General features: G+C 37.9%; 1 protein-coding gene across 3 annotated transcripts in view; it reads left to right on the top strand.

Annotated features, from left to right (window-relative positions):
• The window catches only part of SPEF2 (sperm flagellar 2), a 196352-nt gene that overhangs the window by 28752 nt on the left and 151572 nt on the right, over positions 1–16028 (top strand). For all 3 annotated transcript variants that reach the window (XM_063619889.1, XM_063619888.1, XM_055245840.2), the window contains 4 exons: positions 1086–1226; positions 3751–3815; positions 8940–9126; positions 13403–13591. In XM_063619889.1, coding sequence (XP_063475959.1) covers positions 1086–1226; positions 3751–3815; positions 8940–9126; positions 13403–13591 — 582 coding nt within the window. The remainder of the gene's footprint in view (positions 1–1085; positions 1227–3750; positions 3816–8939; positions 9127–13402; positions 13592–16028) is intronic.

Here is a 16028-nt window from a genome sequence, read left to right as displayed (position 1 = left end):
TTTTAGTTGAGACCAATTGCTGTGACTCTAATTTATGTGGAACCAGCCTGTCTATTAGTGCCAAGCCTAATGCAGACAGTCTCCAAGAATGTTGAGAAAAAGCAAATATGATACCATTAAATATTCTGAAATAAATTATGTTCAAAATGATCATAGGGAACAAATAAGGCAAAAGGAAGACTCTGTGTCTTCCTGGTCTTCTTAAGAAAAAAAGATAAACATATTGCAATTAAATAAATATTCATATTTTGGAAAATGAAATGAAAATTTTCTATAATGTATGCCTTTTTAATGGTAAATTGACCTTTTTTATCTTTGGACATGGGAGCTAATGATCATATTAGTTCTAATATAATGTATTAGTAGTAAAGTCATGATTAGTTTCACATGTTACCTCTTAAACCATTTACTTTTAAAATACTTTATCTGATTTTCAGTCACTTTTTCTTTTCAATTACATTCTCCTGCTTATATTCTTCTTAAAATAACTACTGCCTACATACAGAAGAGACGATCCAATAATTATGTAATTTAGTGTTAATTCAGTGTTTGAGGTTGCCCCTGAACTCATTGTTTAAGTGTGACTGGGTTTTGGGGAAGTTTGTCATTCTTATTGGGTTTCCCAGGAACCATCCTAGAAACTGTCTCCTAGATAGAATTTTCTCGTTGGACAATCTTCAGAGATAGAATTTTTTTCTTCCATGCTTGGTAAGGTCATGACAGTAGGATTGGGAAATAATTATACTCTTATTTATATTTGGGACATCTTTATTGTCCTTTTAGTATCAGCACACAGAATGAAAATACAGACATTTAATAGATATGATTTGCAGATTCCAGAATTGTGTTTTAACATCGTACTTTTCACAGTAAGTCATATTGACACCTGCTTCTTAATATTACACAGTTGTGACACCTAGTCTCTTGATGTCTCTTAATATTACACAGTTGTGACACCTAGTCTCTTGAATTGCTGGGTTCTGAAATTTTCAATAGATAAATTTTATATATTTGTACCTATGAGTGTATTATATTGCCTATTCTGTTATTCTGAATCACTAAACTAATGTATATGGGATATTCAGCAATACTTAAACAGAAGACGACAAAATGAAATAATGGCCAAAATCCAAGCAGCTATTATACAGATTCCTAAACCTGCACCAAATCGTACTTTGAAAGCACTCGAGGCCCAAAAAATGATGAAAAAGAAAAAAGAGGCAGAAGTAAGTGATAATCCTTTAATATTGTGCTGTGTTTATCTTAACTAAAGAATAGTCTCTCTCTGAAACATATAGAGAGACCTTCCAAAACTTCACACTTGCTTTTTCCAAATTATCTCTGACCTTGTCCTTTCTCATTCAGCATTCCTCCACTATGTGCATATTCAACTCATTTTATATTGTTATTTGTTCAGAATGAAGAATGTAGCTTTAGGCCAGCAATGGCAAACTCCTATTAAGTGGCAGTCTGCACTCCTGTGTTGAAACAGATTCTGTGGTCAATAACAAAGCAGATCAGAATGGGTGCCGTTGTAACGGGTCATGTCTTATCCATTTGTGTTGCTATAAAAGAATACCTGAGGATAGGTAGTTTATAAAGAAAAAGAGGTTTATGTCACTTATGGTTCTGAAGGTTGGAAGATTCAAGACTGGGTATCTGGTGAGGGCCTTAGTAAGGAGAAGGGGGAGGAGAAGTGGAGCCATCATGTGCAGACATTACATGGGGAGAGAGAAAGTGAGAGAGAGGGTGTAGGGAGGGAGAGAGGGAGAGAGAAGGTGCCAGGTTCTTTTTAACAACCAGTTCTCATGGGAACTAATAGAGTGAGAACCCACCTCTAGGGAGGGAATCAGTCTATTCATGAGGGAAAAAGAGAGTGAGAGAGAAGGTGCCAGGCTCTTTTTTAATAACTAGCTCTCATGGGAACTAACAGAGTAAGGACTCACCCCCAGGGAGGGCATCAGTCTATTCATGCGGGATCCACCGCCATGACCCAGACACCTCCCATTAGGTTCCACCTTCAACACTGGGATCAAATTTCACATGTGGTTTTCAGGGACAGTCATCCAAACCATAGCAGGTCATAACTGCCATGGGTACAGCAGGGGCCAGTCAAGGTACACATAGCATACATATGCCATTCCTACTATATGCTTTTACTCAATTCCTCCTCATCTTGCCACACTATTTTTCTATGAATCCCAGGACTGTTAAGTGACTTGTTGCTATCAGTATATTTAAATTTAAGATACCTATACCAGTGACATTTTACTGGACCACACCAACTGTCAATCATTTCAGTAAGATACAATCTGATTATATTTCACAGGAGAGCAATGTTACAGTTCAGTTTGATACAAATTCCTGCAATTCGCACTGCATACTGCTACAGTGATTGTTTATATTCTCTCATGTGACCTATAAAGATGATTAATAGCTACCATTTATTGAACATGTGCTGTATGTCAAGCTGTGGATTGGGCACTTCACATTATCTTTGATTTGTAAATAAGTCTCTAAGTAGGATATTATTTTTCCCATTTTGTAGATGAAGAAACTGAGACCCAGAAAGTTGACATGTTTTACCCAGTGGTAGTAAAGCAGAGATTGACAGATCTCTCTGATTCCTAAATCCATTGAATTTTATATTAATTCACGTTTTTTTGTTTTTTAAATACTAACAAAATATTCTATACTTGGATTCTAAAATTACCACCCACAGAGGCTTTTATCTGACTCCATTTCAGTATCTACCTCTAGTATGTCCCTGAGTTGATTAAAGTTTTTTTTTTTTTTTCTTTTTTGACACAGTCTTACTCTGTTGCCCAGGCTGGAGTGCAGTGGTAAAATCATGGATCATTGCAGCCTTAACCTCCCAGGCTCAAGTGATCCTCCCACCTCAGCCTCCTGAGTAGCTGGGACTACAGGTACGCAAGGCTGGTCTCAGACTCCTGGGCTCAAGCAAACCGCTGGCCTCGGCCTCCCAGAGTGCTGGGATTACAGGTGTGAGCCACTGCATGTGGCCTGATTAAAGTTTTTTAAAAAGTGTTTGTAAAACACAAAGGTGAGCTAAAGTTAAACTTCAGATGACAAATTAATAGTGTAAATAAAGTTGCATGAGAAATGTTTAAAACACCCGAGACAACAATTTTTAAAGAAATATTTGACTTTGGGAGGCTGAGGCGGGAGGATCGCCTGAGGTCAGGAGTTTGAGACCACCCTTGTCAACATGGTGAAACCCCGTCTATATTAAAAATACAAAAGTTAGCTGAGTGTGGTCATGCATGCCTGTGATCCTAGCTACTTGGAAAGCTGAGGCAGAAGAATTACTTGAACCCAGGAGGTGGAGGTTGCCTTGAGCCGAGATCGTGCCACTGCATTCCATCCTGGGTGACAGAGTGAGACTCCATCTCAAAAAAAAAAAAAAGAAAGAAAGAAAAAGAAATATTCGTATCCAAAAATGTATGTCCTGACTCTTTGATAATCTGTATTCTAATTAAATGCCCTTTGGTGCCCTGTCAAAATCATGAAGTGAATGATTCAGGGGAGGCAATTTTCACATTCTTTTAGGTATAGTTAGCCCAGTCTAAAAGCAACAAATCAAAATTATAAAAACATTTTTAGAATACAGCTTTTCATATCCTAATTACCTTGAATTAGTATAAATTTATAAACTTAACTGAATATGGTAAATGAAGATTTTTCAATGCTTTTTAGAGGCAGAGAACTGATGATGAATTTTCTTTAAAGGATGTGGCCGATGAAATTAAGAAGTTCGAAGCATTAATAAAAAAGGATCTCCAAGCAAAAGAAAGGTGAGATGTGAGCTATTTTAATAATTACAAAACTGCATTCTGTTGTACACATAGCTTTTGAATATTTAGAAATAGTTTATCTGGAAGAGCTATTCCAGGATCTTTTCACTCCAAAGAATCTTGATTCAGAGAGTAATTAGGGAAGATAAATGAGCTAAAGTTCAGATTGTTTGTTAGCAACTTTTATAAATATCTAGAGAGAAAGTGACTATTATGAAATGTAAAGTTGATTTATTCTTCTGTGCTATGTTTATTCTTCTAAGTTCACACATATTTTTTAAACATTCACTAAAATTGTTTCAAGGTACCACTAATTTAAATTTGTCACAGTAAATCCTTTATTAGACTCTAGTTTGGTTTATATCATGCTGTATCCTCAGCAGTTAGCATAGAGACCAGCAGTAAGAAGTTGAATGAATGAGTTCATTGAACAAATGTCACTAAGACAGTCATTTTAGTGGGTCCATTGAACAAAGTTCCTCATTAATTGGCTTCATTTACCTAAAGATAAAGCTCCTTCACACTTTGTTTTCTATGGGAGGTCATTGATTTATAGAAAGTAATTCATTAGAGATGACATATGTAGGAACAACTTGGGTTTTTTTATATTTTTAAATGGAAATGATCCAAACTCTATGCATTTACATCTTATGAAATATGAGATAAATCTCTGTTAAAGAAGATACTAATTCTAAAGAAAAGCAGAAAAAAATTACATACTTCAGTTTCATATTAAAATTTCCTGAAGGAAGGGAGAGACAGTCAAATGAGGAGGAACAAGGAAAATCAGAGCCATAAGGAAGAAATGATGAAGTCAGATGTAAGAAAGGAAATTAAGCAAAGTGGAGAATACTTATGTGATGTACATAAGTTTCCTCTGCAGAAACTCCTGATGCGCTATTCTGATTCCCACTCCCATTTATCAGTGTTGATCCTGACCCGTAAAAACAACATAATCCAACTCTCCTCATCCATGCAGCCACCACTTGAACCCTAGCACACACCTACCCTAACCTTGGCCCATGAAAACACCAATTTCTTCTCATTCTTTCACCCACCTCTCTAGCCACAGGCTCCGTGGCGATAAACAGATGGTGTCCACCAGAAGACCATCTTAAACTACTGAATACTTTGCTACTTGGTGAATGCTACTTTCTATAGCTCCCTGGCCTGCCCCTTTCCTGGGACCCCTCAATTTCCACACAGTTTAGCAACCATAGTTAAGATGAAGCACAGCACTGTCTCCCAGGCCCTGCACCAGTATCCATGTCTATTGGTTAGTGTCCTTGCCATGTCAGTTATTAAATGTCTTAAAGATCATCCTTGTACATTACAGCTGCAAACATTTACCTGCTCCCTATTGCCTTTGCCAACCCAACCAGACCCTAGGTCTCTATCAGTTAGTTTCAGAAACCCCAAAACAACAGTGAATGAAATTAGAGGGAAATCTGCTTGTCTCTCATGTAATAGAAATCAGAAAGTAAGCAGCCCATAGTGTATGCTGTAGCTCCAAGGTTATCAAGGACTGAGGCTCCTCCTTTCTTTACTTTTGCCTCACTGTCCTATTGTGTGGTTTTCATCCTCAGGGTTACATTCATGATACAAGATGGTTACTGGGACTCCGGCCACTTGGCCCATGTTCCAGATATCAGGAAAGAAGACAGACAAAAAAGTAGATATCTCCTATCTGAAATAGCTTCTTTCAAAAGCCTTCCCGGAAGTCCCATATAACATTTTTGCTTATATCTTATTGGAGAGCATTCAGTCACATGGCCACACCTGACAGAGTGGGAAGCTGGGAAATGTAGTCTTTAAATGGACACACAGTTTCCCTGCATAAAATTGGGGCTCTATTTTGAGAGAAAAGGGAGGGAAATAGTAGTGTCAGGTCCCTTCTTCACAGAAGGCTCCACTTGGTCCTGCCAAAGATTTCCAGCAGAGGGCATCTGAAATATTGACACCCTCACTTACAGCAGGAGGAGAAGGCCTGGGGCAGCTGAAGTCCCTGGGCCAGTTACCTGTGGCTGTGAACAGCTTCATTTGAGAATCTAAATCCTTTCCAGTGTGTTGCACAAAGTTCGTTTTCTCTTTTGGCCTTTAAAAGAAAAACGTTGGGAAGTGCTGGCCTAGAGCAAACTTTTCAAGAAAACAGAGGCTGTGGTTACGATATAGCACCCTTCTTAAGCCATTTCATTAATCACTACTTTTTTAGTTCATGCTGAATCTTAGCTTAGAATCAAGAATGTTCTGGGCACATTGAGAAACTTCACACTAACTTGACGTCAGAAGGCAATAAAATCTCCCAGCTTGAACCGCAGGAGCACTTTCTGCAGCTGCCTCTTTCATAGCCTGCTCCTGAACAGTTTCTCAGGATGCCACCTCAAAGTTCATTGTTTCTCTTTTGTGGAAGAATGAAATGATGTCTCATGCCAGCAATGCAAGAGCCCTCATGGCTGGTTTTTCCCCATATAACAAGGTTCCTCCATTTTTTCATTTTTTAGATGAATAATAAATACTGTCTGCTATTTGTTTCTTTAGCTGGGGTTATTGGCTGCTGTAATTTGGTATTTGCGTTAATATATTTATCAGAGGCTTTTCCTAGCAACTACTTTTTAAGAAATACAAATTTGACCAAGGTTTCTGCTACTAATAGATTATACACATACAATTATTAGATTAGATGAATGTCTGGCAAGCAAACAATAAAAAGAAAATATAATCATTGCCCTCAAGAAACCTACATCTAGTAAAATGAATATTTATTCAAGTACATAATGTGTAGCTTTTTTTTGCCTTTATTGGAATAAGACAACAGATGGATGAGTTGACTAATTGATAAAGGAGAAGCAATTTGTTAAGTATATTATTGACAGCATAAATATTGTGTTGAGAGAGCTATTAACCCCACACTCAATCCAGGGCAGGAGCTTTTACACAACACATTTAAGTACAAATATAATAAGATTTTTGATGAAAGATCTAAAAGTGTTATGCTACACAATTAAATACTAAATCTTAATAAATAGATAGAGTTAAACTCTGTTTTTGGCCTTACTGAGTGCTTGGTACCTGCATAGTTTGTGCTCAACTCTTCTCAGTGACAAAATACAATCAAAGGTTGAGCCCTGGCTGATAAAATGATTGGAACTTTAGTTTGATTTTTATGTATGTATGGTGTTTTTTAGCACATTATTTGAAATTTAGCAGACATCAACTATTTGCCAGGCATGCTAGGCACAGGTGCAGGCAGAAGAAAAATAGGATACTTCTCTTATTCACTAAGAGATCAGCTGGGAGCAGCAAACCTCCAAATTATGACCTATACTACAATATGGTCTATATTATAAATATGCAGGTATTACATCATTAAAAATTGAACATGAGTTAACTATGATTTTACCAGAGTACTTGTGTCTATATAAGAATTGATGACAAGTCTCTACACACTTTAATATGTCCTTATTTTTTGAATAAGATTATAAGTAATATTGTAAACCAAATATATTAATTGCTTGTAACAAAAACAATGATTATACATAACATAAAAATTCGTTATTTCTAGGCAAGTAACATTATGGTATATCTTGTACTATTGTATTATTCTGTTTACTTTTTGGAGAGGATGCAGATGAGAATTGATGATTATTTGATTTTATATACATAAAAATGTATCTTTTAATGATAAGTTTGGAATGAATGTATGAATTCTGTACTAAGCCCCCATTTGACTCACTAAATTAAATGTGCTTAACTTTCTGTTGGGAAGACCACTGGGTTCTTCCTGATCCTTTATGTTTTGGACATGAGATAGGACAAGAGCTCTGAGTTGAGTCTTCTCACGTGAATCTCTAGGGCATGAGCAAGAAGCCAGTCAGTCCTGTGCTTACATGTGTGGCATGGTAAGCAAGACAACTTTCAATGGCTGTGCTTTCAATGGCTATGTTTTCAATAAGAGTTCAGCCACTGTTCTAAGCAGTCAAAAATTCATCTGGGAGTTGATAGAGTAACTTGCACTTTCATAGGTGATGGAAGAATGTGGTAGATGGAACCATCTGTACATAGAAGTACTCTCTAGTGACCTGGCATTAGTGTGCCTGGTCTGCTGTTGCAAGCTGTGCCTTCTCTGACGCTTGGGTTATCAATAGTCTGCCTATTGTTGATTCAAAACAGAGGAGGTCAGAGGCCCAGAGCCAGCAGGAAGAAGAGGAAAAGAAATCCAGAATTTCTGGGTAGTATGAAAATCATAAAAAGTAAGGCTGGGAGCAGTGACTCACGCCTGTAATCCTAGCACTTTGGGAGGCCAAGGCAGGCAGACCACGAGGTCAGGAGTTCGAGACCAGCCTGACCAGCATGGTGAAACCCCCGCCTCTACTAAAATACAAAAAATTAGCCGGGCGTGGTGGCGCATGCCTGTAGTTCCAGCTACTCGGGAGGCTGAGGCAGGAGAATTGCTTGAACCCAGCAGGTGGAGGTTGCAGTGAGCCAAGATTGCACCACTGCACTCCAGCCTGGGCGACAGAGTGAGACTCCGTCTCAAAAAAAAAAAAAAAAAAAAAGTAAAAGAACAGGCTGGGCACGGTGGCTCACGCCTGTAATCCCAGCACTTTGGGAGGCCAAGGCGGGCAGATCACCTGAGGTCAGGAGTTTGAGACCAGCCTGCCCAACATGGTGAAACCCTGTCTCTACTAAAAATACAAAATTAGCCCGGCGTGGTGGCTCATGCCTGTAATCCCAGCTACTCAGTTGGCTGAGGCAGGAGAATCACTTGAACCCAGGAGGCGGAGGTTGCAGTGAGCCAAGATGCGCCATTGCACTCCAGCCTGGGCAACAAGAACGAAACTTTATCTCAAAAAAAAAAAAAAAGGTGAAAGAACAAAAAGCTGATGGGCCTTGAAAGAAGGCTATGATAAGGACCTCACAGAGAATTTAGAAATGGGGTAAAGCAAAGGGGATCTGTTGATAAGCTATTAGTATCACACTGATTTCAAATATCTTCTTCAATGCTTGTATTAATAAATTAACAGTAAACTCAAGGGATCCTTCTCCTGAGGTCTTTCTCCATAGTCACAGGTAGTGGGATCACATTATTTTTAAAAAATCTAAAATAAAAACTATTATTCTTAGTGCATCCAAGACTTCTTTAGATACAGCAGGCCAGACAACCGCCGATTTGTTAAATACTTACTCGGATGATGAGTACATTAAAAAAATCCAGAAGCGCCTTGAAGAAGATGCTTTTGCACGAGAGCAAAGAGAGAAAAGACGGCGGAAATTGTTAATGGACCAGTTAATAGCCCACGAAGCACAAGAGGTAAGATATTTAGATGAAGGTTGAGTAATAGTGCTGGGAATTCTACAAAATGTAGTCTTCTGTACACATAGTATGTAGTTTATATATGTATTGTCTGCTACTCTGCATCAAATGTCACTTTCACATCCTCATCATAATAACAAATATACTAGAAAAAAAACGTAGCTATTTACTGAAGAATCTAAAATCTGGTGATAGTTGTACAACATTGTGAATGTAATTAAGACAAATGTATACTTTAAAAATGGTAAATTTTATGTTATGTATATTTTACCTTAATAAAAATTACATTAAAAGGAACCTAAAATCTGTATCTGCCATGTGTACTCTATTGTTACTTTTAGAGGAAAAAGGGAATGGTTTAATGAAAACAATATGGAAAAGTTGTTCATCCTCTCCTTTTGTTCACCAGTCTATTCCAGTGGTTCTTAAATCATGGTTCCTGGACGAGCAGCACCAGCATTGCTTGGGACTTTTAGGAATACAGATTATTGGGCCCCACCCCAGACCAGACCTGAAACTCTGGGGGTGGGGCCCAGTGATCTGTGCTAACAGGCTCTCTAGGTGATCCTGACGCCACTACAGCTTGAGAATCACTGATCATTTCTTACATTGAACACATATTTATTGAACTTCTATGCTTTGAGTACTTGTGATAGGCCCAGAGATATGACAGAGAGCAAGAATAACAAGACACCTGTCTCCCAGAGCTTTCTGTTTATAGGAGCATCTACAAACAGCAAGTACATTGGAGTGTGAATGTGCTGTGAAGGTGAAAGGGGGATTAGGCCGAGTGACACTTAGAGAAGTCCACCTGGCTTGCTTCAGGAGACAGTGTCTGGAGGACAATAGCAGAAGCATGGATAAAGAGTCAGGAGTTAGCTAATTGAAGGTGGGATGGTCGTGGTGGGGTCGGGGTTAGGGGCAGTTTCCAGGAAAGGTGGTGGAAGGTGAGTGTTTCCAGACTTGGGAATATCACATGGAAAGCTCAGTGTTTTTAGCTAACTGAAAGTCATGCCATCTGGCAGGAGTCACCAGAGGCCAAATTATGATGAGCCTTGTAAGATACACAGAAAGAAATAGGAGATTTTGTGATTTCCTGTTTGAATGCAAAGCAGAATAAGAGTGACCAGGTCAGACTTGCCTGTAGAAAGATCACTCTGGCTTTGGTTTGGAGAATAGATTACAGAAGGGCAATCCAAGTCTGTTGTTCAGGTAAGAGATTATCCCAGTTTAAATGTAGTGTAGTGGCAATAGGGATTGAGAGAAGTAGCTTTAAGAGCCATTTTGGAGGTAAAACCAACAGGACTGATTGATTTATTAAACAAGGGAAAGTGAAAAAGTGGGATGAAAAACTGGATTTCTAGGTTGTGCACCTGGATGGCTGGAGGTATAATTTGCTGAGATATGGAAGATGGTGAGAGGAACAAACTTGGGGTGGATGGTGATTTCAGTTGTGAATGTAAATAGGACAAATCTGCATGTCTACAAAGACCATTTGAAGATGCTTTTATTCACCTACCCACGTCTGGTCTGCTTGTTCACTGAAAGGAAATAAAGGCTTCATATAAATATGAAGAAGTGAAATTTATTCATGGATTCCACTTCTTAGTGAAAGTTCAAAAAAATAGCTCTGCACATCTCTTTGCACTGGAAAGTTATTCATGTTCTGATTTCTTCAAATTATATCTTTATTCAATCAGTTTGATTATCTCCCTTTTAATTAGAAGAATTTCAAATTATGAAAACTAGATAGTTGAAAAGTTAATTTTAAAATAACTACCCATTTCAAGTTTCATTACCTAGCAATGAAATTTTGAACACATTTCTATATATGTTCCAAAGTACTTGTGTGTTGGCTGCAAGGTTTTTTCTCACTGTTTTTCTGCTTGTAATCTAGGTCTGGCGTTTGCCTGGAAAATGGAGTAAATGAATTATTTCTAGATTTCCTCAACTTTCCACTAGGATGCTATTAACACTGACTTTTCAAAACTAGAGTTGGAGGTATATTTACCAGTTTGGAAATCAAGCAACCAAAGGGGCCTAAAAAGGAGTCAGGGCTCTATATATTTGCATCACAGGAACCTCATCTTGTGCTGCTTCTTTTCTGTGTGTGGGGGAGCTGCTATTCCTAGAACCAGGCCTGAAGCATATGCTGCATTCCCTCCATTCCTATCACCTCCTTCCTATGGAATGTAGTGAGCTCAGGCTCCTGTGCAACTGACACAAGAGATGCTGGTCCACAGTGGTGGAATGGGAAATTCTTATGTGTACAATGGCTGGTTTTTCCATCCATTCTCCTCTCCTCCAAAGGAAAAATGGTATATGTCAGGGCTAGGAATTCTACTTCCTTCAATTACTTGCTGCTTTTCACAAGCATGACATAAATCCCACATCAGCCCTGAATGTTTTCTTCTGGTGCCATTTGCACTTAGTCCATCAGAAATGCCTCAAAATATCTTCCCTAGCTTTCAAGTTGTTACAGTTTCTCCCTGGAATTTGGTTATTCCTGTTTTAGTTCGACTGGTGAAGAGAGAGCCAGAGACCTGTGCTCAAGTTGATATCTTGCCTACTGATTCATAAATATGTGGAATTATGTGAACTAAATGATGAGATTTAAAGTTATAAAAATCAATTTGACTTTTTAGGGGATAGGTTTTGAGAGTAGGGATGGTAAGAAAAGGATTGGTAGGGAGGGGCTGATGTTCAAGATAGGGGTGGTGTCACTGGGTATGGAATGGAATGAGGGGGGATGGTTTAAAAACATACCTAGGAGGTATACTAGACTACTTCTTGAACAATTGAGTATTAGGAGTGATGAGAGAGGAATGAACTTAGGATGGCCCTAATGTCTTAGATCACAGAATGGATTATTGTAGGATCATCAACTGAGATGGGGAAATATGGGGAGAGGACCAGGTCTGAAGGGGAGTTAGTGAGTTTAGTTTTGGGCTTGTTAAAGTACTTCATAGGCATTTAAGTGTATTCAAACTGGGAACACAGTTTGGCTCCCACCTGGTTCTGTGGTCATATGGCTAGTATCTTGGCCAATTAAGGTTTGCCTCAAGTCAGTTACCTCTGCCTTCTAAGAATCTTTTCTATGCCATTTCTTTGGAACTGGCATTTGAACGCCAGGCCCTTCCCTCACTTCTTAACCAGAAGATCCTTGAATACTTAGCTGTCAGGTCTTTCCTGCAGTGCCCTATTCCCCTATAGAGCTGCTTGGGCATCTTTGGAAAATTAGATAGTGGTTGTAGACCACAGTAAGTTCCTCCAGTCTCTAGATATTTTTCTATGTCTTCCCCATTGAGTACTATAGATACCTCCTCTTTCCACATGATGTCTCTGTTTCGAAAGAGTGAGAGAGCTTGATGGGGCCTTGGATATTATCTTCCACCTAAACCCATAATTTTACCTGACGAGAAATAGGCCCGAGAAACTGAGTTAATTGCCCAAGGCCACCCAGCCTATTATGAGGACCAAGTCCTCTGATTCCCAGTTTAATGTTTTTTTTCCACCGTTCATTTACTGGTCGCCTTCCTATTCTCCTCAAGCAGCCAAGAATACATCTAGTTTTTCTTTCAGATTATGACCACTCAGATAAGATAAGCAGTGGGTCATTTCCCCTAGCCTTTTCTCCAGGCTTCACATTCTGTCAGTTTTTATTAGTAGCTTTCCCTCACGTTGGTATTGCAATATCCTCACTGGGAACTAATCAGATCTGCAGTCTTCAGCTGACAACGCCTGCATTTGTTTTACAACTAGTAGTTATGTTAAAATGCATACAACATAATCCCAACCTTCTGAAAACGTGCTTTTAAATTTAGAGTTATAGCACTTATTTTTTTTAATTTTTATTTTAAGTTCAGGGGTACATGTGCAGGTTTGTTATATAGGTAAACTCATGTTACAGGAGTTTGTTGTACAGATTATTTCATCACCCAGATATTAAGCCTAGTATCCATTAGCTATTTGCTTGTTTTTAAAACCTTGAAAAAAAAATCACCTAATTTATTTTTAATAATGTTTTGAATGAAGTAATAATTTGTTTAAAGTAATTGTGAGTTGCAAAACCGTAATGTTTCTAAACACCAACTTTTGTTGGAAATCCCCATTTCATAACTTGATTTTTTTTTGCCATGTTCAAATTAAGTCAAATGACAGAAATTGATTTAGATGAACATTATGCCTTTCATATATTGTTTCTGTATAGGCTTCGTAGCTCAGTGGGAAATTTGGGTGTCACTTTAACAAATAATTCCCCTGGTGTTTTCAGGAGGCTTATCGGGAGGAACAGCTGATTAACCGGCTGATGCGGCAGTCCCAGCAGGAGCGCAGGATTGCCGTGCAGCTCATGCATGTTCGGCATGAAAAGGAAGTTTTATGGCAAAACAGAATTTTCAGACAAAAACAACATGAGGAAAGACGACTTAAAGATTTCCAGGATGCTCTTGATCGAGAAGCGGTAAATACTATCTCCCTTAGAAATCTTTCTAAGGTTACTTTTGTTCCTTTCTACCAAGTCATGGTAAAAAAAAAAGCTATATTTTGTTGCCAATCATCTAACAAGAGTTGATTTTCTTTTATATGATCAGCCTGTTATCTTCCCATTTTTATTTTTGTATAACTCCATCAACAGGGCACGTAGCCACTACACAGTACTATACTGTCTTCTTTTAGTCTTGATTCTACAAGTAGCTAAGTACTTAATGCTCACCACCAACCCTTATGTCCATGTCTCTCTAGTCGTTTTGATTGTCTGAAGCTCTTTCTCCAATAGATTTCTCAGGAAGGGCTCATGGAAACCATATTCCGTGAGTTCTTATATATTGGTAATAGTGTGTGCCTTTTATACTTGATTGTAAGTTTGGCTGTATATAAAATGGTTAGTTCACACTTTGTTTCCTTGAATATCTTAAATATGTCACTCTATTTTCTTCAAGTATAAAGTGTGCTGCCAAAAAGAATGGTGATAGTCTAACTTTCAGTTCCTTGAGTCATTACTTTTTTTTTAGATGCTTTTTTTTTCTTTAAAAGTTCACTAAGTTTACTAGAGTAGACATTGGTATTGGTTATTCTAGGTGAATATCCTCAGGCAGTGAGAGAACTTTTAAGCTGCTTCCTTTCAACTAGACACCATTAGTCTTTAATCAACAATTCCTTGCCTTCTGAAAAAAAAAAAAAAGATTCCTCAGGCCCATATTATGCTATTCCTTCCTCAGAATGAGAATAAGTGCTTTTTCTAGGATACTCTGGTGCACTGTAGTTGAGAATTGTATACAGAAACTCAGATCTGGGCTGCTAGCTGTGCTCTTTGCTACTATGGTATCATTGTGTCTCGGCCCTTTTACAACTCTGAAAATCAAAATATCCAATGTTTTAATTATTTAATAGATTATTTTTGTCCCAAACTTTATGTATATGTGGGTTCTAGTAACAAAAGTAGATTGATTTTATTAACGGAGTATATGGTTTACTTCTTGTCTACTTCCTATTGGGGAAGTTTCAGATTTATTTAATCCATTAGTCCACATTTGATTGAAGAGAACTCATGTGAGTGGCATTTTAGATAGCCTGTCTTCACTGTCATAAAATATTTACAAAACCAGACTGGGCAGAAGAGAAACCTTATAGAAAACAGGAGGGCAGTGTTTTATTTACTAGCTTCATAGCTTCCACTGTGATACTCCATCAAAGTGCAATGTAACTTTTGCCAAAATTATGCAATTTTTAGAAATATCATTTGGAAAGTAGCATATTTTGCAGTGAGAAGAGTGTTGCTTTTGCCTTTGTGGAACAGGCGTAGCCTAAACAGTGGGTATGGAATGGGGAGAGGGAGCCATACCCCATGAATTTGAGCTGAATGAATGCTGACCTCAATGTCTTCTTTGGCTTCAAGAGCTGAGTTATCTGGATGATTGTTTCATCTCTCTTCTTTGGCAAAAATAGACTTGACTAGATTGAGTGGCATTTACTTATATTAGAAATGATGTGTTTATCTTTCTCAGTGCCTATTTGAAAAATATGTTTATTTCACAAGCTCAGCTAAACAGCAAAGTATGTTTAGCTGGACTGGTCTCACGGTGATAAAGATCATCTATTCTTTCTTGAACTGGGGTTGAACTAACTTCAGAGGACTGAAACAGTTGGGCCTGCTAAAGCCTCAGAGACCTAAATTGTGAGGTTCTGAGGCACCTGAAAAAATTATATTTCTTTCTCTCACATGATTACCTTTTCCAACAGCGGAGCTATCTAGTTCCTTGGCATCTCTCCCTTAGAGATGGTTGGATTTTATGGCTTTCATCTATACATGTTTTTTATCAACTCCTCCACCAAGAATAGCTGGTACATAAGTAGGAGCTGAATAAATCAATCAATAAATGTTGAATTCAGTTTGCCGAATTAACAGTCACCTCTTCTCTCCAGTATCATTCACTAACTACACAAAATCCATTTTATTCCCTTCGGCATTATCATTCTACTACTTCTTTTATGTGAAGAAAGGAGGTTTTTTGGTACATATATATATATATATATATATATATATGAGTATATATACCAAAAAAACTTTGATATATATATATATATATATATACACACACACATACACCCACACATATATACACATATACCAAAGTATATATATATATATACACACACACACACACACATATATACAAAAAATATATATACCAAAATAAATAAATAAATATATATATTTGTTTAACTTTTATTTTAAGTTCAGGGGTATAAGTGCAGGTTTGTTACACAGGTAAATGTGTGTCATGGGGGTTTGTTGTACAGATTATTTCATCACCCAGGTATTAAGCCTAGTGCTCATTAGTTATTTTGCCTGATCCTCTCTCTCCTCCCACCCTCCACCCTCTGAAAGGTCCCAGTGT

The sequence above is a fragment of the Symphalangus syndactylus genome, chromosome 16 (assembly GCF_028878055.3).
Source record: "Symphalangus syndactylus isolate Jambi chromosome 16, NHGRI_mSymSyn1-v2.1_pri, whole genome shotgun sequence".
In the NCBI taxonomy this organism is placed as follows: Eukaryota; Metazoa; Chordata; class Mammalia; order Primates; family Hylobatidae; genus Symphalangus; species Symphalangus syndactylus.
This window is presented reverse-complemented; position numbering and strand designations above follow the sequence as displayed.